At 44.7% G+C, this 23940-nt stretch overlaps 1 protein-coding gene across 2 annotated transcripts in view; it reads right to left on the bottom strand.

Annotated features, from left to right (window-relative positions):
• Positions 1–2528: 2528 nt before the first annotated feature.
• The window catches only part of slc36a1 (solute carrier family 36 member 1), a 101105-nt gene continuing 79693 nt past the window's right edge, over positions 2529–23940 (bottom strand). For both annotated transcript variants that reach the window (XM_085995817.1, XM_085995816.1), the window contains one exon: positions 2529–6322. In XM_085995817.1, the coding sequence (XP_085851943.1) occupies positions 6054–6322 (269 nt within the window). In that variant the 3' untranslated portion in view covers positions 2529–6053. The remainder of the gene's footprint in view (positions 6323–23940) is intronic.

Raw genomic sequence — 23940 nt, forward strand, 5'->3', positions numbered from 1 at the left:
TGGCTTTGGTCCTCCCAATATTTAATTGCAGAAAATTTCTGCTCATCCAATACTGGATGTTGGACGAGCAGCGTGACAAATCAGAGGCATTGGAGGGCTCGCGAGAGAGGTGGTGGTGAGGTAGAGCTGGTTATCGCCAACTTACATTTGGAATCTGACATTGTGTTTTTGGATGATGTTGCTGAGGGGCAGCATGTAGATGAGAAATAGGAGGGGGCAAAGGATAAATGTTTGGGGGACTCCCAAGAGGTAACAATGCTCAGGAAAGATACAATGGTCAATTCCACTTTGCTTCCAGAACACCCTGTTTTTTAAATAGAGGGCTGATGAGGCTAGTGCGGTGGTTGATGTGTATATGGACTTTCAAAAGGTTTTGATAAAGTGCCACATAATGGACTTGTTATCAAACTTGAAGCCCATGGGTTTAATAGGGCAGTGGCAGCGTAGATACGAATTGGCTAAGGGGCACAAAGCAGAGAGTAGGGATGAATGGTTTTTCAGACGAGAGGGAAGTACAGTCCCCCAGGGGTCAGTATTAGGATCACTGCTCTTTTTGCTATTACTGACATGGACTTGGGTATACAAGGCATAATTTCAAAGTTTGCAAATGGCACAAAACTCAGAAAAGTAATAAACAGTGAGGAAGATAGTAGCAGACTTCAAGAAGACAAAGACCGACTGGGCAAACACATGGCAGATGAAATTTAAAGCAAAAAAGTGTGAAGTGAGGCAATATAAACAAAATGGTACAATTTTAAAGGGGTGCAGGAACAGAGAGACCTGGGAGTGTATGTATACAAATCTTTGAAGGTGGCAGGTTAAGTTGAGTAGGCTGTTAAAAAAGGCCTAATAATGGCTTTATTAATAGAGGCATAGAGTACAAAAGCAAGGAAGTTATGCTAAACCTTTATAAAACACAGGTTAGGCCTCAACAGGAGTATTGTGTCCCAATCCTGGGCACCACACTTTAGGATGTCAAATTCTTGGAGAGTGTAGACAAGATTTACTAGAATGGTACCAGGGTACCGGGAACCCTTCAGTTACGTGGAGAGACGAGAGAAGCTTCTTATTACAGCAGAGGTGGTTATGGGGAGATTTAATAGAGATGTTCAAAATCATGGGTTGTGATAAAGTAAATGAGAAACTGTTTCCACTGACAGAAGGGTCGGTAATCAGAGGATACAGATTTAAGGTAGTTGGCAAAAGAGTCAGCGGTGAGATGAGGAGACATTTTTTTACACCACCAGTTACTATGATCTGGAATGCACTGCCTGGAAGGGTAGTCCCTTCAGATTCAATAGTAACTTTCAAAAGGGGAATTTAATAAATACTTGAGGGGGAAAACATTGCAGGGCTATGGGGAGAGAGCAGGGGAGTGGGACTGATTGGAACATAGGAACAGGAGTAGACCATTCAACCCCTCGAGCCTGTTCCACCATTCAATGAGATCATGGCTAATCTGTTTCTTAACTCCATCCACCTGACTTGGCCCCATATCCTTTTATACCCATGTCTAGCAAAAATATATCGATTTCAGATTTAAAATTATTAATTGAGCTAGCGTCTACTGCTTTTTGTGGGAGTTCCACACTTCTACCACCATTTGCTTGAGGAAGTGTTTCCTAACTCTCCTTACTCTCTGTCTTCTACCGCCTAACCAATCTTATAACCAGGTCAATAATTTGCCTTCAATTCCATGAACTTTAATTTTAGCTAACAGTCTCTATGTGTAAACCCTATCGAATGCCTTATGGAAGTCCATATAAACTATATCCATAGACATTTCTGTCTTTAGTTACTTTCTCAAAAAATTCAATTAGGTTTGTTAGATATGACCTACCCTTTACAAATTCATATTGTCTCTCTCTAATCAGCTAAAATTTCTCTAAGTGCTCTGTCACTCTGTCCTTAATTATAGATTCCAACAACTTCCCCACAAGAGATGTTAGACTAACAGGTCTATAATTTCCTGGTTTCTCTCTCTCTCACCTTTCTTAAGTAATGGAGTTGCATTTGCAATTTTCCAATCTAAAGGGACAATTCCTGAATCAAGAGAGCTGTGGAAGATTATGGCTAAAGCATCAGCAATCTCCTCATCTACTTCCTTTAAAACCCTGGGGTCAAAACCATCAGATCCTGGGGATTTGAAATAACAACAGAAAGTGCTGAAAACACTCAGCAGGTCAGGCAGCATCGAGGAGAGAGAAACAGAGTCAAGGTTTCGGGTCGAACCCTTCGTCCCCATTCACCCCACCCCCTGCGGGTGCTGGGGATTGTCAGTCTTTACTGCCATTATTTTTTCTAATACTGTTTTCTAGCTTACGTTAACTTCAGTGAGTTCCAGTCCTTGATTCATTACTAATTTCCCTGGAATGTCAGGCATATTATCCTCTTCCTTTACTGCGAATACTGACAAAGTAATGAGTAGCTCTTTCAAAGAGCTGGCACGGGCACGATGGGCCAAATGGCCTACTTCTCTGCTGTAAATGATTCGATGAGACACCAATAAACACAAAAGCAGTCCAAAGTACTGAATTCAATTTTAATTAGCATAAAAAGGTATAGTTTCACTTTACACCTTTTATTATACATAAAATCACTACCGTAACAGTTATTTAGAATAAGACAATGTTTTCGAGATACAGGGGCTGTCTGGAATTCACCAAACCATTGGACTATTCAGTAGTTGTATGTGTTACCATGAGGAAGCTGCAATAAGTTTATAACATGATGAATTGCAGAGCCCAAATAATCCCCAGAACATACAAGTACATTTTATTCCTTAAACTGGTTATTTAAACACTGCTAAACATTTGACTAACAGAAGGAAGAGGAAGGGCGAGGAAGGGGGGGAGGGAAGGAAAGGTGGGAGGAAGGAGAGGAAGGAGGAGGAATGAAAGAATTTCCTACATTTTGCTTGTACAGCAACTTTCCTTCTCCCCTCCACCCACTCGCCATCATTCTTACAGATATAAAAAACAGGTTGATATTTGTTGTACTAAAATAAATGCACTGGCATTAATACAATTATAAAGTAACTTGTTAATACTTTGGACATTGTGCAAACCTGACCAGCAATTCCATTCTGTCAAGGTATACATTCAGTATTAGCAGAACTAGTTATTCAACTGGTGCAATCTGTATAGCACACAAACACATTGTACATATTTTATACACATACACAGCAAGCTAGCGTGCAGTGAGTTGCGGCTAAAACCATGATTTCTACTAATGTATTTAGAACATAAAATTATAAAACATTTGCATCATGCAATCTTAAAAGTTCAGCAGGTAACTTTCTATAAAATCTACTACAGTACTTTAAAAACAGAAAGTTTGCATGCGTTAGTGTCAGACTAACAAAAAAAAAAATTGAACAGATATGCTGGTTGTACATAATGAAAAAATACCCTGAATGGATCGTAATGGATACCCATAAATGGCACCAAAGCCTTCAGGACATTCTCTAAAGGCTAATCGTTAACCACTCACTGGCCTCAAGAGCTGGTCCCTTAAAAGCAAACAGTTGGTGATTCACTTCTCTGAGAAACTAGTCACAGACTGTTGGAGACAGTAATTGCTGGGAGTACATAGTTATCGACAAGGCTACAAAAAAAAATGGATTCTGACCATTTGCAAGCAGCTGATCGGTCCTTGAACATTGATGGCTGTAGCACTCTAATCTCCCCAAAACCTCACTAGCCTCGTCCAGACTGACATATCCAGCAATATAACTGAACAGCTCCTTAAAACCTACCTCTTTGACCAAGCTTTTGGTCACCTGTCCCAATATCTCAAGTGACTCGGTGTCAGATAACACTCCTGTGAAGCGCCTTAAACTGTGCAGTTACTACATTAAAGGTGCTATATAAATGCAAGCTGTTGTTGAGCTGCAACAATTGCCTTTGAAAAGGATGGCTTGAATGATGATGTGTGAAAGTCGTAAAATCCCTTTACAGTACAAAGTTTACAAGTGGCTCGCACCTCTCTTAACTGTCAGTGTAGAAGCGAAACCCCTTTCCAAGTACGTGTAACAGCCATTTATGTTCCCACTCTTCCAATTACTTTGTTGAAAAAGTACAGGGTTTTCTATCTTTCTGAACAATGATATTGCACTATTTGTACTACCTGTATAATGGAGTTAGAATTTTAGTGTTAGCTTAAAGCAAATTCCCCTTTTTGTACAAATCGTTTTATTTCAAAATTGTGCAATGAACTACTCTTTATAACAGAAGAAATTTCCCAAGGATGAGCCCATGATATCTTGGAAATGTTCAAGAACATTCCATTTTAAAAACCAGTGATCTTGTTCAACTTCATTATTTCACCTAAGCAATCACTACCCAACATGAAACTAAATGTAAACCATGTGCTCAATCTACAACCGTTATATTACCCACTAGCCACAGATGGCCGACAAAAACAGCTGAACAGAAAGCAGTCAACCTCAACCAGACAGAAGCCATCTGCAGAAGGTAGCATTGTGGCACAATCCACTCTAGATTCTGGATTTAAAGCCAGGTTTTGGAATGCTGAAAACTAGCTACATTACTGAACTTGGGATAAGAGTTGTTCTGATAATGTCAAGACCCAATGTCTAAACCATATTCCCGAATACAACCGTTTTCTGTAACTGCCCTTTTTGCCCCTCTTCTTTCTTGCAGTTAAACTTCTTCAGCTGAGCCTGCAGTGCAAATAACAATTACTGTACATATTTTACACAGCCAGATATTTCCATGAGCATTTATAGCATAGGCTAATGCAAGAGGTCCTCCCGTACTGTACAATGCTGCTCAACTATATATCGCAGCACACCAGCCCGTTTCTAGTCTCATGGGTGAGAATTGCAAATTAATGCAAGAATTGCATCAAAGATGCAGGAGAACTAGGAACCGAGTTGAACGGGCACAAATATATTTCAAGTAACCTTAGAGCCAACAAACAGGTGTACCCATCAGTATGGGCTGGATTTGCAGGTCTCAGAAGGTTAACAACGTTACGAGTGCCCTAGCTTTTTTAAATAAAATCTGCCTTCCGAATTCTGTATCATATCTAATTTCTCAAAAATAAAACTAAAGTGAACATTAGTCATCTTGATTGTTGTGTAGGAAAGGGATTCACTAGCGTACAAAAAACACATCACTACTCGTCAAACTCGAAGAAACCTGTCTATTTGTCATGATCCCTGTCAGCGGGGGAAGGGATACCAACCATCCTGGATCTAATTTGGTATTGCGAATCGAGAAACAGGATTGAGCCTGAATCAGTGAATGGGGAAACATTACCATTAGTCTGAATCTGATTCACCTCTGATCTAAACAATGCAATCAGGTGCTTTGACTCCAGCACAAATGCAAAGCAGGAGACAAGTGACATGTTAGCCAAGAAATAGCTGCCTTCTGCACCTGATTTTTAGTTGACAAGCTGTATATGAATCTCCCCACATGGCACTTGAAATGTATTATATAAAAAAATTAAGGTTGCATTGGATATAGAGCATCATTGAGGGAAAAAATTTACTATTCCTTCACACCAAAAATGAACTGTGAAGCTACAGCAGAAAGATACAAGAGAACGTTGTGTTATGTTGAAAGTGAATTTCCAGGTTAAAATTCAAGCATGCAATTATATAGTTTTTCAAAACTACCACCCCCCCCGCCACACACACACACAGATAGATACCTAAGCACATACACATTTGCAAATTAGAACTTGGGTACTCCTTCAATGACTAGCACCAATGATTTAACTCCCTGCTTTATAATGAACTTTAGAACACTACACTATGAAGATTTCAGTTCCTGCAGGTTCCACCCAGAATTCAATGACCAACATGGAAATTTCCAAATATAATCGTCCATCATTAAAAACGAACAAGGAAAATAAAACTACATTTCACCCGAAACAACCTTTGCCCCGCCTTAAAAACAGAGTATGTTTTGTGCAGACTGTTACTTATTAATCTGCACAGAACTCGACAGTAAAGTGCTTTGGGAAAACAAAAAATTGGCAAACAAATCACTCTGGACACTATACAACAGAAGCAAACCAAACTAACTGAGGTGATTAACCGTAATATTGGTCATGGACACTGTGTGAGACACCAGTTCTTCAATGGACACGTAGGTCCCGGCCACAAAACCCACAAAGCCCACCACGCTGATCACGATGTTTTTGGCAATGATCCATCGGCTCATACCCTCACCATAGTAGGTGGTAATTTCAAGAAGCGGGGGGATGATTAATGCTAGAGTGCTGCTACTAACAGACCCAACTAGTGTGATCACAATTGCCAGACGTGGGATCAGGGCAGCCAAGGCACCTGTAAAAACAAAGAAAAAAATGCATTGAGCATACAGGAAACAGAATGAGCAAACTTTATATAGCACCTCATTACATCCACAGGACATTTTGAAGCACTTCATAGTCAATTAATACTTTGTAAAGTGTAGTCAGTTATGTGGGCAAACATGTCGGCCAGTTTGGACACAGTGGGGTCCCACCAAGATATGTGTTTGTTGAGAGCTAAGTTGTGGCCAGGACACCAGGCAAACAACCCCGCTCTTCAAATTGTGCCACAGGATGTTTTATAAGCGCTTTTAACAGGTAGGTATGGCCTCAGTTTAACATCTCATCTGAAAGACTGCACCTCCAACAATGCAGCACTCCCTCAATACTACACTGAGTGTCACCTAAGTTATGTGCTCAAGTCTTAGAAGATGGGCTTGAACTCATGACCAAAGACAAAAGGACTACCACTGAGCCAAGCTAACACCAGAAGCGCCATCATGTTTAAGAAAGAAACACACACTTGAAACCGTCAACTTAAATGTAACATTTACATAGACATTATTGGCATCAGGGTTTGCATCAGGCTAAATGTTTTATGCAATGAATAGTTGTGTGGTAAAAATGATAAACATTTTCAGTGAGGTGAAATGTTGCTTTTGGAGACCAAATGCCACAGAACTAAAGCTTTTTTTATGGTACACAGCCTTGTTTTACGGCTCTGCATTTGCTAGAAAGAAAAAGGTAACTCAGCAGTCCATTGCTGAAATACTTTGATATGTAAAGTATTACTCCGTAACACAATGTGACTACAGGATGTGGATGCGGTCCGAGTTCACTGCCAGAGTATCAAATAGCTGATGTGCCTCAATAATTCCGAGACTCGATGTTAGTGAAACAAAACAAGGCTTTTATTAACTTAGAAAGTAACACGTAAGAGAGAGAGGTATCTTCCTTCTGGAGACTGAGGCCAGACTGAGCTAGCTTACAAAAGGGGCCAGGTATGAGCGGAGCCCTACACAGCACATTCCAATAAACAATACAATGAGGACTGGGGGAAGGGAAATGACACTGAAACCGACCACAGTCACAGGCAGTGATGAATGGAATATTTCATCACATTCACCCCTTCTATAGATTTAGTCTGTTCGGGGGTTTGATAGTCCTCTGCGACCGACGTGGCTGTTGTGGTGCCGCGGGTGTCGGCTGGGTGTCCCCGGTAGTCTCCTGGGTCTCTGCCGGGGGTGCCGCCAGGGTTGTTGAAGGGGTAGTTGGTGGGGGTGCCGTTGGTCGATGTTCTTCCGGGGGTGATGAAAGAGTAGTGGGTGGGTAAGAGTTGCTGTGATCGTTGTTGCTGCTATTGCCGTGGTTGTTGTCGATGCCGGCTGGGGCGACGTCTTTTATGGACACGGTGTCCTCCCTTCCGTCGGCGTGCCGGACATATGCGTATTGGGGGTTGGCGTGGAGTAGGTGTACTGGCTCCACGAGAGGGTCCGTCTTGTGGCCCCTCACATGCCTTCGCACGAGTACCGGACCTGGGGTGGAGAGCCATGACGGCATGGATACGCCTGAGGTGGATTTCCGGGGAAAGACAAACATTCGTTCATGAGGCGTGGCATTAGTGGCCGTACACAATAGCGACCGTATCGAATGGAGCACATCCGAGAGGACTTCCTGCCAGCGGGAGATAGGGAGGCCCTTGGTCCTTAGAGCTAGAGTGACTGCTTTCCATACTGTCCCGTTCTCTCGCTCCACTTGGCCGTTACCCCGGGGGTTGTAGCTGGTGGTACGGCTCGTGGCGATCCCCTTGGACAGCATGTACTGGCGTAGCTCTTCACTCATGAAGGACGCCCCCCTATCCGTATGGATGTAGCTCGGCATACCGAACAGGCGGAACAGGCTGTTGAGGCATTTAATGACCGTGGCGCTGGTCATGTCTGGGCAGGGGAAGGCGAATGGGAACCGGGAGTATTCGTCCACAATGTTCAGGAAGTAAACATTGCGGTCGACGGACGGGAGGGGGCCCTTGAAATCTAAGCTGAGCCGCTCAAAGGGCCGTGTAGCTTTGATTAAGTGGGCTCTATCTGGGCGGTAGAACCGAGGCTTGCACTCAGCGCAAGTGCGGCAGTTCCTGGTCAGGGACCGAACTTCCTCAATCGAGTAGGGTAAGTTACGGGACTTTATGAAGTGGAACAGCCGCGTGACCCCTGGGTGGCAGAGGTCGTTGTGGAGGGTCTGTAGCCGATCCCCGGTGGCGCTGGCACACATCCCTCGTGAGAGGGCGTCAGGGGATTCGTTAAGGGCCCCTGGCCGGTAAATGATGTCGTACTCGAAGGTGGAGAGCTCGATCCGCCACCTAAGAATCTTATCATTTTTAATCTTCCCCCTCTGTTTATTATTGAACATAAACGCTACCGGCCGCTGGTCGGTAAGTAGGGTGAAGCGTTTGCCGGCTAGGTAGTGTCGCCAGTGGCGCACTGCCTCCACGATGGCTTGGGCCTCCTTTTCCACGGAGGAGTGTCTGATCTCGGGCCCATGGAAGGTCCTCGAGAAGAAAGCTACGGGCCGCCCCGCCTGGTTGAGGGTGGCCGCCAAGGCGAAGTCAGACGCATCAATACTACACTGAGTGTCACCTAAGTTATGTGCTCAAGTCTTAGAAGATGGGCTTGAACTCATGACCAAAGACAAAAGGACTACCACTGAGCCAAGCTAACACCAGAAGCGCCATGTTTAAGAAAGAAACACACACTTGAAACCGTCAACTTAAATGTAACATTTACATAGACATTATTGGCATCAGGGTTTGCATCAGGCTAAATGTTTTATGCAATGAATAGTTGTGTGGTAAAAATGATAAACATTTTCAGTGAGGTGAAATGTTGCTTTTGGAGACCAAATGCCACAGAACTAAAGCTTTTTTTATGGTACACAGCCTTGTTTTACGGCTCTGCATTTGCTAGAAAGAAAAAGGTAACTCAGCAGTCCATTGCTGAAATACTTTGATATGTAAAGTATTACTCCGTAACACAATGTGACTACAGGATTTGGATGCGGTCCGAGTTCACTGCCAGAGTATCAAATAGCCACAAGCTTGTACCAGTCTCAGCTTGAAATTTGGGAGAATCAAGCTCCCGCAAAAAGGTCTGTAAGGTTTAATAATCACTTAATGGTTCAACTGCCAAACCTCACTAATGTTGAGCAGGATAGTGTGACAGCAGCTAGTGGATAATTCTCAATTTTAAGCACAGAATTGAGATAATTACTCAACTAAAAGTTTAATCTGTATTGCCCTTCACACCAGGCACAAATGTGATTGAGGAGTTAGCCCCAACAGAAGAAATGAAGCTGTAGTCAATGTCAATATCATTGCTTAGTACAGTAATACATCACAATACGAATTCTATTGTGTCCACATACAATACTTCATGTTGAAAACTTAAAGAATTTGGGAGCAATTAAAAAGACAGAAAAAAAGTCTACATTACTTAGAAAGGCCATGAATAGATTTTTAGGCAGATCTGGGGTGGGCAGAAACATGCTTGGGGAAACACTCTGCCAAGTCCCTGCTTCATCTATTTCCCAGTAAGCAGACCCGAGGACACAAGATGCCCATGTTATATTTGAAGTAGGGAAATATGGCCTCTGTTGTATTTCTGATCATTTGGACTGTTGCAAGGGTTATCCCGTTAAGCTCTGGTGTCTAGTGTTTAAAATGGAGGGAAGAGAATGATGGAGCCAGCAGCTGAGTTATGGCTTGCCAATTGTTGCCACACAAAGGCCGGAGAACACAGGAAAATATATATATTTAAAACCAGCAGACACACACACACCCCCATCTGTCACTTGCAATTTCTGCCTCAAATCTGGCAAGCTCCCTCAATTCTCATTAACGGCCCCCGCCTTGGCAGGCAATTTGGCTGAGGTCACGGGAGTGGGGAGAATCTATCTCTGGGGTTGGGGAGTCCTGCTTTGCTAGAGATGTCCACAATCAAAATCCAGGCTCATATTATGCACCTCAGAACAATTTTAGTTTTATATTCAGCTACTCAGATAGGCTCAAGGCCCTTGGTCTATTTACTTTAGAGCAGCGTCGACCTGATAAGAGGTCTATAAAATAAAGTGCTGGATAGGATCTCTATTGATAGATTATTTCAGTTTAACAGATTGAGGGAGTACCGGGGGACATGAGTTTAAACTATGCAAGAGTAGGAATAGACTGGATGCGCAGCGATTCGTCTTTTCCCAGGGAGTCTTCTCTTCTTAGGCAGTCCCTTGGAACTGAGGAGTAGTGAGCCCCTGGAATACAATGCCTGCTGGTGTAGTGCACAGCTTCAAGGGGGAGCTGGACCGGTTCTTGACTGGGCCAGAGATCGTAACACATCGCAGCTAAGTGCCTTTACAGCTAACACTTTATCCTGATTGATCACCTGAGGTGCTCGGAGAGGAGTTTTCCCGGGTATTCTTTCCCTTATTGGCCATGGGTTTTTTCTTTCATTTTTTGCCCCCTCGAGGAGGTTACATCGCTGTGAGGGTGGGTGGGAAGAAGTGTTTATTAATGATACTCTGGCCATCACAGTGTGGGGCAGGCTTGATGGACTAGCTGGTCTTTTCCTGCCTGTCAATTTTGTATGTTCGCATGTGAATAGCAAATCTCACGTTAAAAGTTTGTTTCAGCTCTTATGGTGGCTGGTCATTCTACAGGGTACATCCAATAGTGACTGCTGAAACAGGTTTCTCCACTTTAAACCTGTATAACTTCCTCTTCATTCTATCAAAACCACATCTAGTCTTTGGAGAATCTATTCAACCAAATTTCTGGGCTGAGGACAAGTGCGTACATATTCCAATCTCCCACGCAGTCAAAGACAAATACACAAAGGAGGCCACTGAGCCCCTTTAATCAATCTTTTTATAAAGAAAGGGATAACCAGACTGTGCAGGAACTCAATTTGAAAATTCTCATGTTTTCAAATTCCCCCATGGCCTCGCCCCTCCCTATTTCTGTAACTTCCTCCAGCCCTACAACCCTCAGAGATCTCTGTGCTCCTCCAATTCTGGCCTCTTGAGCATCCCCGATTTTCATCGCTCCACCAGCGGCGGCCGTGTTCTCAGCTGCTTAGGCCCTAAACTCTGGAATTCCCTCCTTAAACCTCTCCGCCTCTCTCTCCTCCCTTAAGATGCTCCTTACAATCTAACTCTTTGACCAAGCTGTTGGCCACATGTCCTATTATCTCATGTGGCTTGGTGTCCAAATGTTGTTTGATCACACTCCTGCGAAGCGCCTTGGGAGCTTTTACTATATTAAAGGCACTATATAGATGCAAGTTGTTACTGGTGAAGTTACTATTATACTGCTATTGATTTCTCTTCATGTTGTAGTAATGCTAGCCTTTAGCCATTGTTTGTTGAGTAGTGAAGTATGATTCAACTTTAAAATAATGACCACTGATGGTTTGAACCGAGGCTGACCCTACAGCAATGGTCAGTTTCAGCATGAAGTAATCACCTGAGTAATGAGGAAACCATACCGGTTTCTAGATTTCAGGGAGCTGTAATCATTGATAATAGCTGTGAAGACAATAGTTAGTCTTGCAAAAGGAAAACATCTGGGTAAACATTATCGTTTAATTTGGGGTTTCTGTAGAATGGGAACATTTAGCTAGTACTGAATGTTACAGAATCAAAGACAGATTTATAAGTAAAGGTTTCACATGGTGCAATCGCAATTATATGCAGCAAGAATGAAATTATTGATAAGGTAACAAAGTAAGGGTGTTATGCCGATTATTAGCCCCACAGAAAAAGCTTGTTAAGTGAGGAAACCAGCTTAATAACTGAAGTAACTGATAAGAGACAAGTCCAATTCTCCTGAAATAAAATAACAGAAAATGCTGGAATTAGGTAGATGACCCTTCATCAGAACTGGACCATTTCTGGCGAAGGGTTCTGACGAAGGGTCATCGACCTGAAACATTAACTCCGTTTCTCTCTCCACCGATGCTGCCTGACCTGCTGAGAATTTCCAGCATTTTCTGTTTTTATTTCAGATTTCCAGCATCCGCAGTATTTTGCTTTGGACTCCTGAAATAAAGTTGTATTTTAATTTTTGTATAATTATGTAATGCTAAAGCATGCAATTTGACACAGTCAGGGTGAGAGAAATGTATAAAAAGTGGCAGACTGTAATAAGTATTTGGATTCGGAAAAGGTCTGATCAACCTGTATGCTGAGCTCAGAACTGTTGAGTCCCCTAACCTATCCATGCCCTATTGCGGTTGCAAGTACTGTTAAAGAAAGCAAGACTTGCATTTATACAGCGCCTTTAATGACCACTGCCATTGAAGTACTTTTTGAAGTGTAATCACTGTTGTAATGTAGGAAACATGGCAGCCAATTTGCACACAGCAAGCTCCCACGAACAACAATGGGATAATGACCAGATAATCTGTTTTTGTTGTTATGTTGATTGAAGGATAAATATCAGCCAGGATACCAGGGATAACACCCCTGCTCTTCTTCGAAATAGTGCCATGGGATCTTTTACGTCCACCCGAGAGAGCAGACAAGACCTCTCTTTAACGTCTCATCCGAAAGGCGGCATCTCCGACAGTGCAGGACTCCCTCAGTACTGCACTGGAGTGTCAGCCTAGATTTTTGTGCTCAAGTCTCTGGAGTAGGACTTGAATCCACAACCTTCTGACTTCTGACATTGTGGTTAGCACTGTTGCCTCACAGCGCCAGGGACCCGGGTTCAAATCCGGCCTCGGGTGACTGTCTGTGTGGAGTTGGCACATTCTCCCCGTGTTTGCGTGGATTTTCTCCGGGTGCTCCGGTTTCCCCTCTCAGTCCAAAGATGTGCGGGTTAGGTTGATTGGCCATGTTAAAAAAATTGGCCCTTAGTGTTAGGGGGGATTAAATACGTGGGGTTACGGGGATAGGGCTTGGGTGGGATGGCTGTCGGTGTAGGGACCGGGTGCTAGGGTTTGGATGATCAGCCATGATCTCGTTGAATGGCGGAGCAGGCTCGAAGGGCCGAATGGCCTACTCCTATCTTCTATGTCTATGTCAGAGGCGAGGGCGATACCAACTGAGCCACAGCTAACACTGTTAAGTGTATATTAAGTATTACTGCATATACAATATGGTTAATAAACTTTCAACGCTAACCTCAACCTGCAAGAACTGTATTGATCTGATTCGGTCAAAAAACAATAGCTTGTGTGTGAATATGTACATAAATTGGAACACAAGCACGTAAGTCTCATTACCGGCCACCAAAAACAGAAAAATTATATATTCCGTTTACAGAATGATGTAGGGCTATAGTGTGTTTGAAGGATTCTTTGGTTAGATTGATGTTGATAAACCATTTCATCCTCAGTTTAAATTATCTCTTCTTCTTAGGCAGTCCCTGGGAACCGAGGATGACTTGCTTCCACATTAAAAATGAGTTCTCAGGTGACTGATGAGTCCAATGCGGGACCTACAGTCTCTGTCAAAGGTGGGGCAGACGGGTGGGGTGCTTGGGTTGACGTGCGCTCCTTGCGCTTAGCTTCTGCTTGCTCCCGGCGAAGAGACTCGAGGCGTTCGGCGCCTTCCCGGCTGCTTCTCCTCCACTTTGTGCGGCCTTGGGCCAGGGATTCCCAGGTGCCGGTGGGGATGTTACACTTTTTCCAAGGAGGCTTTGAGGGTGTCCTTGAAGCGTTTCCTCTGCCCACCTCGGGCTCTTGCCGTGCCCGGGCTCCAAGTAGAGCGCTTGTTTTAGGAGTCTCATATGGGGCATGCGGACAATGTGACCCGTCCATCGGAGCTGATTGAGCGTGGTCAAAGCTTCGATGTTGGCCTGAGCAAGAACGTTAAATTATCTAATGGAGGTATTATAATCCTGCACAGTGCATTATTATATGAACAGGTTGCAGGCGTTAAAAAAATATCGCATCAAACAGCACCCTTAAATCAATAGCAAAATACTGCGGATGCGGGAATCTGAAATAAAATCAGAAAATGCTGGAAATATTCAGGTCAGGCAGCATCTGTAGAGAGAGAAGCAGAGTTAACGGTGAAGGTCTGTGAGCCTTCGTCAGAAATGGAAAAAAGAGATGTAACAAATGATTATTTCCAGCATTTTCTGTTTTTATTTCAGCACCCTTAAATCTTTGTCCTATCCCATTTACTTTGTGTAACACATTAGTCAGACATGACTTTCCCTTTACAAATCTATGCTGGCTCTCTCTCTCATCAGTTCATAGCTGTCCTAGTGCTCAGTCACTCTGTACCTAACAACAGATTCTGGTAACAATGCATGTCTTAGAGTTGCCAATCCTCCCCAAATGCACAGGAGTCCTCTGAATTGATTATTTTGTTATTTATTCATGGGATGTGGGTGTCGCTGGCAAGGCCAGCATTCATTGCCCATCCCCAATTGCCCTCGAGAAGGTGGTGGTGAGCCACCTTCTTGAACCGCTGCAGTCCATGCTGTGAAGGTACTCCCACAATTCCGTGAGGGAGTGAGTTCCTGGATTTTGACCCAGTGACGATGAAGGAACGGTGATATATTTCCACGAGAGAACTTGGAGGTGGTGGCGTTCCCATGCACCTGCTGCTCTTGCCCTTCTAGGTAGTAGAGGTTGCGGATTTGGGAGGTGCTGTCAAAGAAGCCTTGGCGCGTTGCTGCAGTGCATCGTGTAGATGGTACACACTGCAGCCACAATGCGCCAGTGGTGGAGGGTGTGAATGTTTAAGGTGGTGGATGAGGTCCCAATCAAGCGGGCTGCTTTGTCCTGGTTGGCATAGAGCTTCTTGAGTGTTGTTGGAGCTGCACTTATCCAGGCAAGTGGAGAGTATTCCATCACACTCCTGACTTGTGTCTTGTAGATGGTGGAAAGGCTTTGAGAGTCAGGAGGTGAGACACGCCGCAGAATACCCAGCCTCTGACCTGCTCTAGTATAGCCATAGTATTTATGTGGCTGATCCAGTTAAGTTTCTGATCAATGATGACCCCCAGGATGTTGATCTCTTGGGTGCTGCTGCTAGCAACAAGTGGAAAAAAATACTCTGCAAGTGTTTGTACCTGCGTGCATTCATAGCATGTACTCTCAATTATCACCCCACACCATTCTACCTGCTCTGGGGCTCCCCAAAGCAGAGCCAGAACCACATGGCCGAAGAGCTCTGATGAAAGGCCATCGACCTGAAACGTTAGCCATTTCTCTCTACAGTTGCCACCCGACACACTGAGTGTTTCCAACATTTTGTATTTTTATTTCTTAAAATTTACCATTACATTTCTTACAATATACCATTACATTTAAGTACCCTTAATTGCAGAGATTTCAAACCCACATAGGTATCTGGTCACGTATACAGATAGAGGCAGTCCGCCAACAAGGGAACGGTAGCGTAGTAGTAATATCACTGAGCTGGTAATCCAGAGGCCTGGACTAATGATCCAGAGACATAAGTTCAAATCCCACCACGGCAGCTGGGGAATTTAAATTCAGTTAGTTAAGTAAATCTGGAATAAAAAGCTAGTATCAGCAATAGTGACCATGAAACTATTGGATTGTCATAAAAACCCATCTGGTTCACTAATGTCCTTTAGGGAAGGAAATCTGCCGTCCTTACCTGGTCTGGCCTATATGTGACTCCAGACCCACAGCAATGTGGTTGACTCTTAACTGACCTCTAAAATGGCCTAGCAAGTCACTCAGTTGTAACTAGCCGCTACGAAACAAAATAATAAGAATGAAACCGGACGGACCACTCGGCACCGGCTACGGCAATGGCACACCCAACCCTGCAAAGTCCTCCTCTGGGGACTTGTGCCAAAATTGGAAGAGCTGTCCCACAGACTAGTCAAGCAACAGCCTGACAATCATACCTTTCAGCCAATGTCCCAAACTCCTCCATCACCATCCCAGGGTATGTCCTGTCCCACTGGCAGGAGAGACCCACCAGAGGTGGCTATACAGTCGGGAAGGAGTGGCCCTGGGAGTCCTCAACATCGACTGCGGACCCCATGAAGTCTCATGGCTTCAGGTCAAGCATGGGCAAGGAAACCTCCTGCTGATTACCACCTACTGCCCTCCCTCAGCTGATGAATCAGTACTCGTCTATGTTAAACACCACTTGGAAGAAGCACTGAGAGTAGCAAGGGTACAGAATATGCTCTGGGTGGGGGACTTCAATGTCCATCGCCAAGAATGGCTCAGTAGTGCCGAGCTGGCCGAGTCCTGAAGGACATAACTGCTTGTGACAGGTGGTGAGTGAACCAACACGAGGGGAAAAACCTACTTGACCTCGTCCTCACCAATCTACCTGCCGCAGATGCATCTGACCACCGCACAGTCATTGCGGAGACGAAGCCCTGTCTTCACACCAAGAACATCCTCCATCGTGTTGTGTGGTATTACCACTGTGCTAAATGGGATAGATCTAGCAGCTCAAAACTGGGCATCCATGAGGCGCTGTGGGCCATCAGCAGCAGCAGAATTGTATTCTACCATTACCACCAACCCCAGTTCAACGACAAGTGTAGAAGAGCATGTCAGGAGCAGCACCAGGCGTACCCAAAAATGAGGTGCCAAGCTGGGGAAGCTGCAACACAGGACTACATGCATGCTAAAAAGCAGAAGCAGCATGCTATAGACAGAATTAAGCAATCCCACAATCAATGGATCAGATCAAAGCTCTGCAGTCCTGCCACATCCAGTTGTGAATGGTGATGGACCATTAAACAACTAACGGGAGGAGGAGGCTCCAAGAATATCCCCATCCTCAATGATGGTGGAGCCCAGCACGAGTGCAAAAGACAAGGCTGAAGCATTTGCAACCAACTTCAGCCAGAAGTGCCAAGTGGATGATCCATATCGGCCTACACCAGAGGTCCCCACCATCACAGAAGCCAGTCTTCAGCCAATTCGATTCACTCCACATAATATCAAGAAATGGCTGAGCGCACTGGATACAGCAAAGGCTATGGGTGCCGGCTAACGTGAAGACTTGTGCTCCAGAACTAGCCGCACCTCTAGCCAAGCTGTTCCAGTACAGCTACAACACTGGCATCTACCCGACAATGTGGAAAACTGCCCAGGTCTGTCCGGTCCACAAAAAGCAGGACAAATCCAACCTGGCCAATTACCACCCCATCAGTCTACTCTCAATCATCAGCAAAGTGCTGGAAGGTGTAGTCGACAGTGCTATCAAGCGGCACTTACTCACCAAAAACCTGCTCATTGATGCCCAGTTTGTGTTCCACCAAGACCACTCGGCTCCCGACCTCACTGCAGCCTTGGTCCAAACATGGACAAAGGAGCTGAATTCCAGAGGTGAGGTGAGAGTGACTGCCCTTGACATCAAGGCAGCATTTGACCGAGTCTGGCATGAAGGAGCCCTAATAAAACTGAAGTCAATGGGAATCGGAGGGAAAACGCTCCACTGGCTGGAGTCATATCTAGCACAAAGGAAGATGGTTGTGGTGGTTGAAGTTCAATCATCAAAGCCCCAGGACATCGCTGCAGGAGTTCCTCGGGGCAGTGTCCTAGGTCCAAGCAGCTTCAGCAATGACCTTCCCTCCAACATAAGGTCAGGAGTGGGGATGTTTGCTGATGACTGCACAGTGTTCAGCGCCATTCACAACTCCTCAGATAATGAAGCAGTCCATGTCCGCATGCAACAAGACCTGGACAACGTTCAGGCTTGGGCTGATAAGTGGCAGGTAACATTCACGCCACAGAAGTGTCAGGCAATGACTATTTCCAACAAGCGAGAGTCCAACCAACTCCCCTTGGCATTCAATGGCATTACCATCGCCAAATCCCCCAGTATCAACATCCTGGGGGTAACCATTAACCAGAAACTTAACTGGACGAGCCACATAAATACCGTGGCAACAAGAGGTCAGAGGCTAGGTATTCTGCAGTGAGTGTCTCACCTCCTGACTCCCCAAAGCCCTTCCACCATCTACAAGGCACAAGTAAGGAGCGTGATGGAATACTCTCCACTTGCCTGGATGAGTGCAGCTCCAACAACACAAGAAGCTCGACACCATCCAGGATAAAGCAGCCCATTTGATTGGCACCCCATCCACCACCTTAAACATTCACTTCCTCCACCACTGGCGTACCGTGGCTGCAATGTGTACCATCTACAAGATGCACTGCAGCAACTAGCCAAGGCTTCTTCGGCAGCACCTCCCAAACCCGTGACCTCTTCCACCTAGAAGGACAAGGGCAGCAGGCACATGGGAACACCACCACCTCCAAGTTCCCCTCCAAGTCACACACCATCCTGACTTTGAAGTATTTCGTCAATCCTTCATCGGTGCTGGGTCAAAATCCTGGAACTCCCCACCGAACAGCACTGTGGGAGTACCTTCACCACACGGACTGCAGCAGTTCAAGGCGGCGGCTCACCACCACCTTCTCAATGGCAACTAGGGATGGGCAATAAATGCTGGCCTTGCCAGTGACGCCCAGATCCCATAAAAACAAAAAGAAAGTCAAGAAAACTGCCACAGCCCTAATATAGTCTCTGCTGCTAATAAAAATTCTTCGGAAACTTCAGTAACCAAATCTCTTTACCTTGTTAACTAGGACTAAACTGATAAAACTTAAGTTCAGCACAAAAGTCAGGGAGCACCTCTTCATGCAATGAGTCATACTTGGAATGGTTTTCCAGGTAGGATAGTGGAATTAAAAACTGGCATAGTTCAAGCAGCAGTTAGATACTGTAATGAATGGGAGTTCCCCGTGTTTTCCTTCCTTGGACACACCAATATTGAATTTCACCTGGCCTAATCCAGACCACTTGTGAATTTTGTCTTGGACCTGCTGTAATTCCCAACTGCCTCAGACTCAACTATTTTTTCTAGTAACTGGTGAATTTGACTATTTTGCACTGAGGTTCAGAGATGACCTAGTTTGATTAGAAACAGCAGGCGCCTCACCGATTCCCTGGAAATCTCAAGTTGCACTTCCTCACCTTGACTTCAGTTCCTTAATTAGTATCTGTTGTCCCCTCAGCCAATTCCTTATCCAAGTTTTAGCCAAGATAGCCACTGCTTTAAGTTTGTGTAGCAATCTTTCACATAGGATGCGATCAAATGTTTTCTGGAAGCACTGTGCTTTCCAACATCAATTGTTTCCAAAAAATAGTAAGCAAGGCACTCCCTTTTTCAATGTGTTGGCTTGCATTTAGTAGGTGATTTTATTTATTCTCACTAATCAATTATTTTGCCAGGTATTGATGCAAAATATGGGTCCAGTTATTTGGGTTTGTTTGGTAATTTGACAAGTACAACACTAGCTTATTGCCTGTTACATTTCTAACTTTGTCCAGTTCCGACGAAAGATCATCGACCTGAAACGTTAACTGTTTCTCTCTCCACAGCTGTTGCCTGACCCGAGTATTTCCAGCATTTTCTATTTTTATTTCAGATTTCCAGCATCTGCAGTATTTTGCTTTTATACTAGTTTATTGCCAAATGTTTACAACATCCCCTGTATTAAGATTCCCACATGACCATGTTAATACATAAGAAGTAGGAGTAGGAGTAGGCCATACGGCCCCTCGGGCCTGCTCCGCCATTCAATAGGATCATGGCTGATCCGAACCTAGACTCACGTCCACATCCCTGCCCGCTCCCCGTAACCCCTAATTCCCTTATCAGCTAGGAAACTGTATCTCCATTTTAAATTTATTTAATGTCGCAGCTTCCACAGCTCTCTGAGGTAGCAAATTCCATAGATTTACTACCCTCTCTGAGTGAAGAAGTTTCTCCTCATCTCAGTTTTGAAAGGGCAGCCCCTTATTCTAAGATTATGCCCCCTAGTTCCAGTCTCACCCATCAGTGGAAACATCCTCACCGCATCCACCCGATCAAGCCCCCTCACAATCTTATATGTTTCGATAAGATCGCCTCTCATTCTTCTGAATTCCAATGAGTAGAGGCCCAACCTACTCAACCTTTCCTCATAAGTCAACCCCCTCATCTCCAGAATCAACCGAGTGAACCTCTCTGAACTGCCTCGAGAGCAAGTATATATTTTCTTAATATGGACTTGATCCTAGTTTCACTTGGCAACCTCAGGTTGTTCATATATGTGCAGGGACCACTTGCGAGTCAATCTAGGACATCCATATAATATTTGATTGTAGAACTTAGAGGCCACATTACTAGTCTGCCCAATACTGAATGCTTACAAGGAGTATTCATTTAGTATGTCAACTATGTAATTATTGTTTGAACTCAGTCTGGATCCTCAAGTGATCTCCATTCTTTAATCATTTTGCTTAAATACTGTAATTTCTTACTGCGTTGGGCCTCTAAAGCTATGGTCATCTCTAGTTCCCTTTCCTTACTGCTGTCCACACAACGGTTATATTCAAGAATGTACATTTTATGAAGCTTTTTACAAATATGGGTACATTTAGATTGAGGTTGGTGTATAGAGTATACAATCACGTCTTGTGTACATTCCCATAGTTTGAGTCTCTTTTTTTAAACTGAGACTTTATTTGCATTGATGAATCAATTTAGGTCATTACTCACAAGCTGTGTGTACACGCCCATCCGTAGCCACAAAAATCTACAAAATTAAAATGATTGGACCATTGACATTGAGGTTGGTTCCCTGAAGTTTAAATCCTTTATTCCTCTGCCCCCAAACATGGAAAGATTCTCATAATAAAACAAGATCACTTAGAATGTGAAGAAATCAAAATAATGCTGGCCTTCTGGAAAAAAAGTGATGGAGTGTGCGCGTGCTCCATTAGGCTTGCTGTGGATTTAAGACCACACGTACAGAATGATCACTTTTGAAGTTTTTGCATCGAGAACACGGTGGTTCAAACCACATTTGTTCCAATTTGAGATGGTCAATTTTTCCAAATCAAACTACAAACTCCAACACGAGAAAAAATTCGCCATTGCACTATCCGTAGCACCTACATTCTTTTCCTCGCATGGACCAAGCTGAGCATTTTTACTATACCTCAATTATACTACAGTAAATTGACCTTCACTTTGGTTCACCTGTGTTCAAAATAGGTTGAAGCTACTGCCCAAGAGGGAATACCAGCAGGAATTGACACACAACGCCTAGAGAGTTCCAAACTAGTCAGTACATAACGCAAATATTTACATTGCCAGGACTCCTAGCAGATACAGATATTTCACTTAGGGAGTGGATACTGCAGAAAAGTGTGCATAAACACGATGCTAGTAAGTTAAATGCAGAATAAATTTAGAAGAGTGGGTGTGGTATGCCGGACATACTAGATAACTTTGCAGACCTATTGACCCCATCATCTAGTATCAATTCTATACATCCCTCAACAGGAAAACAAACTAGTTCCAAGGCGATTTTTGTTTTCCCCAATGAAAGATAATTTATGCAGCAGGAAGCTTCTGATTTTAAACAGCATAAGGGATTACCGAGACAATTTCAGTTTAGGGACTTCCTAAAGGAATGGTGTCTGGTCCCTGAATTCATGGATTGTGGTGGTGGTTACTGGAGTTAACAGCATTTGGGTGTAGCATGGCAAAGGACCATTTTATAAAGTTGCCAGCTACTGGTCACAACAAATTTGAGTTGATTTATTCCTGCAATAAAGATGTTGTATTCTTTTGCAAGATAATGTTCCAGTTCTGCACTCTCAGCATAGATAGAAAAAAGAAATCAGTGAGCAGCGCCCAAGTTCATGATGCGGGCTTTCTGCAGTGCAAGATGCCGAAAAAATGGAATTTTTACACTGATGTTTCCTAGAAACATATCCTAAGTTTAAACATGTCCAACACTACCATCCCCTGTCTAGTACATCTCTCCCCAGTTTTTTTCAAATTTATCTTCTATTATGCTATAGAAAATAAATGCAAGTGTAACCCCGCTATTCAAGAAAGGAGGGAAGATAGAAAGCAGGGAACTACAGGCTAGTTAGCCTGACTTCAGTCATCGGGAAAATATGCTGGAATCCATTATTAAGGAAGAGGTAACAGGGCACTTAAAACAATTTTATTAGGCAGAGTCAACATGATTTTATGAAAGAGAAATCATGTTTAACAAATGTATTGAGTTTTTTTGAGGATGTAACCAGCAGGGTAGATAAAGGGTCCAGTGGATGTAGTATATTTGGGTTTTGATATACCTATCAATTCGTCCAATAAAAAGCGACGAGTTAGGAACGTAACTAAAGGTTTTTATTGACTAAATAACAGAGCCCACCCTCGTGGGTGATCGGGTCCAACAAGGAGGAATACCAGCCAGTCGACTACCTTTATACCTGGGCAGGTAGGTGGAGCCATGGGCGGAGTCGGAGGTGGTCAGCCCAGGTATAACAGCGCGACAAGAGGCGACCTCGTATCGTGATACAACAGTGATAACGGTGATAACAATACAACAGTGATAACTATAGTGTAACGATAAAAGTGGTTTACCACATTCACCCCTTGTTTAGATTTGAGTCCGGCGGGGTGAAGTGTACTACCAGTTCTGGTATGTCAGTCTGTCCGGAGGCCTCGTAAGCCTCTCCGATCGTCGCAGCGGCGGTGCTGCATTATCCGGTGTTAGTGCTGGTGTCTGCGTGGTCGGCGAAGGCTCGTGGGGTTCCGGCATGCCGTCTACCTGGGCTGGAATTGGGGGGGGTGGTGGGGGGGGGGTAAAGGTGGTGTCTCCGGAGTGCCCGAGGGTGCGAGGTCTCGTAAGGAGACAGTGTCCTCCCGCCCGTCTGGGTAAGCCACGTAGGCGTACTGGGGGTTGGCGTGCAGGAGGTTCACCCTCTCGACCAGGGGGTCTGTTTTATGGGCCCTCACGTGCTTTCGCAGCAAGACGGGCCCCGGAGAGGTCAGCCAGGTTGGTAGAGTGGTTCCCGTAGTCGACTTCCTGGGGAAAATAAACATTCGTTCATGGGGGGTGGCGTTAACGGCAGTGCAAAGTAGTGACCGGATGGAGTGCAGCGCTGTCGGGAGGACTTCCTGCCAGCGGGAGGTTGGGAGGCCCTTAGACTTTAAGGCTAAGAGGACGGCCTTCCATACCGTCGCGTTCTCTCTTTCCACCTGGCCGTTCCCTCGGGGGTTGTAGCTGGTGGTCCTACTTGCTGCAATACCTCTCGCTAGTAGGAACTGACGGAGTTCCTCGCTCATGAAAGAGGAGCCCCGGTCACTATGTATATAGTTTGGGAACCCGAACAAGGCGAAGAGGTCGTTCAGGCATTTAATGACCGTGGTACTGGTCATGTCTGGGCAGGGGAAGGCAAAGGGGAAACGGGAGTACTCATCAACAATGTTGAGGAAGTACACATTACGGTCAGAGGACGGGAGGGGCCCCTTAAAGTCGATGCTCAGGCGCTCGAAGGGGCGGGTGGCCTTGATCAGGCTTGCTCTGTCCGGCCTAAAGAAGTGCGGTTTGCACTCGGCGCAGGTCTGGCAGTTCCTGGTTATGGTCCTGACCTCCTCGATGGAGTAGGGCAGGTTGCGGGCCTTAATGAAGTGGTAAAGTCTGGTGACCCCGGGGTGGCAGAGGTCGTTGTGGAGGGTCTGAAGTCTATCACTTTGCGCGCTGGCGCATGTAATTCGTGACAGAGCATCGGGGGGTTCGTTCAGCTTACCTGGCCGGTACAAGATATCATAATCGTAGGTGGAGAGCTCGATTCTCC

The sequence above is a fragment of the Somniosus microcephalus genome, chromosome 8, assembly GCF_052327205.1.
Source record: "Somniosus microcephalus isolate GS21.2 chromosome 8, FLI_Smic_1.0, whole genome shotgun sequence".
NCBI lineage: Eukaryota > Metazoa > Chordata > Chondrichthyes > Squaliformes > Somniosidae > Somniosus > Somniosus microcephalus.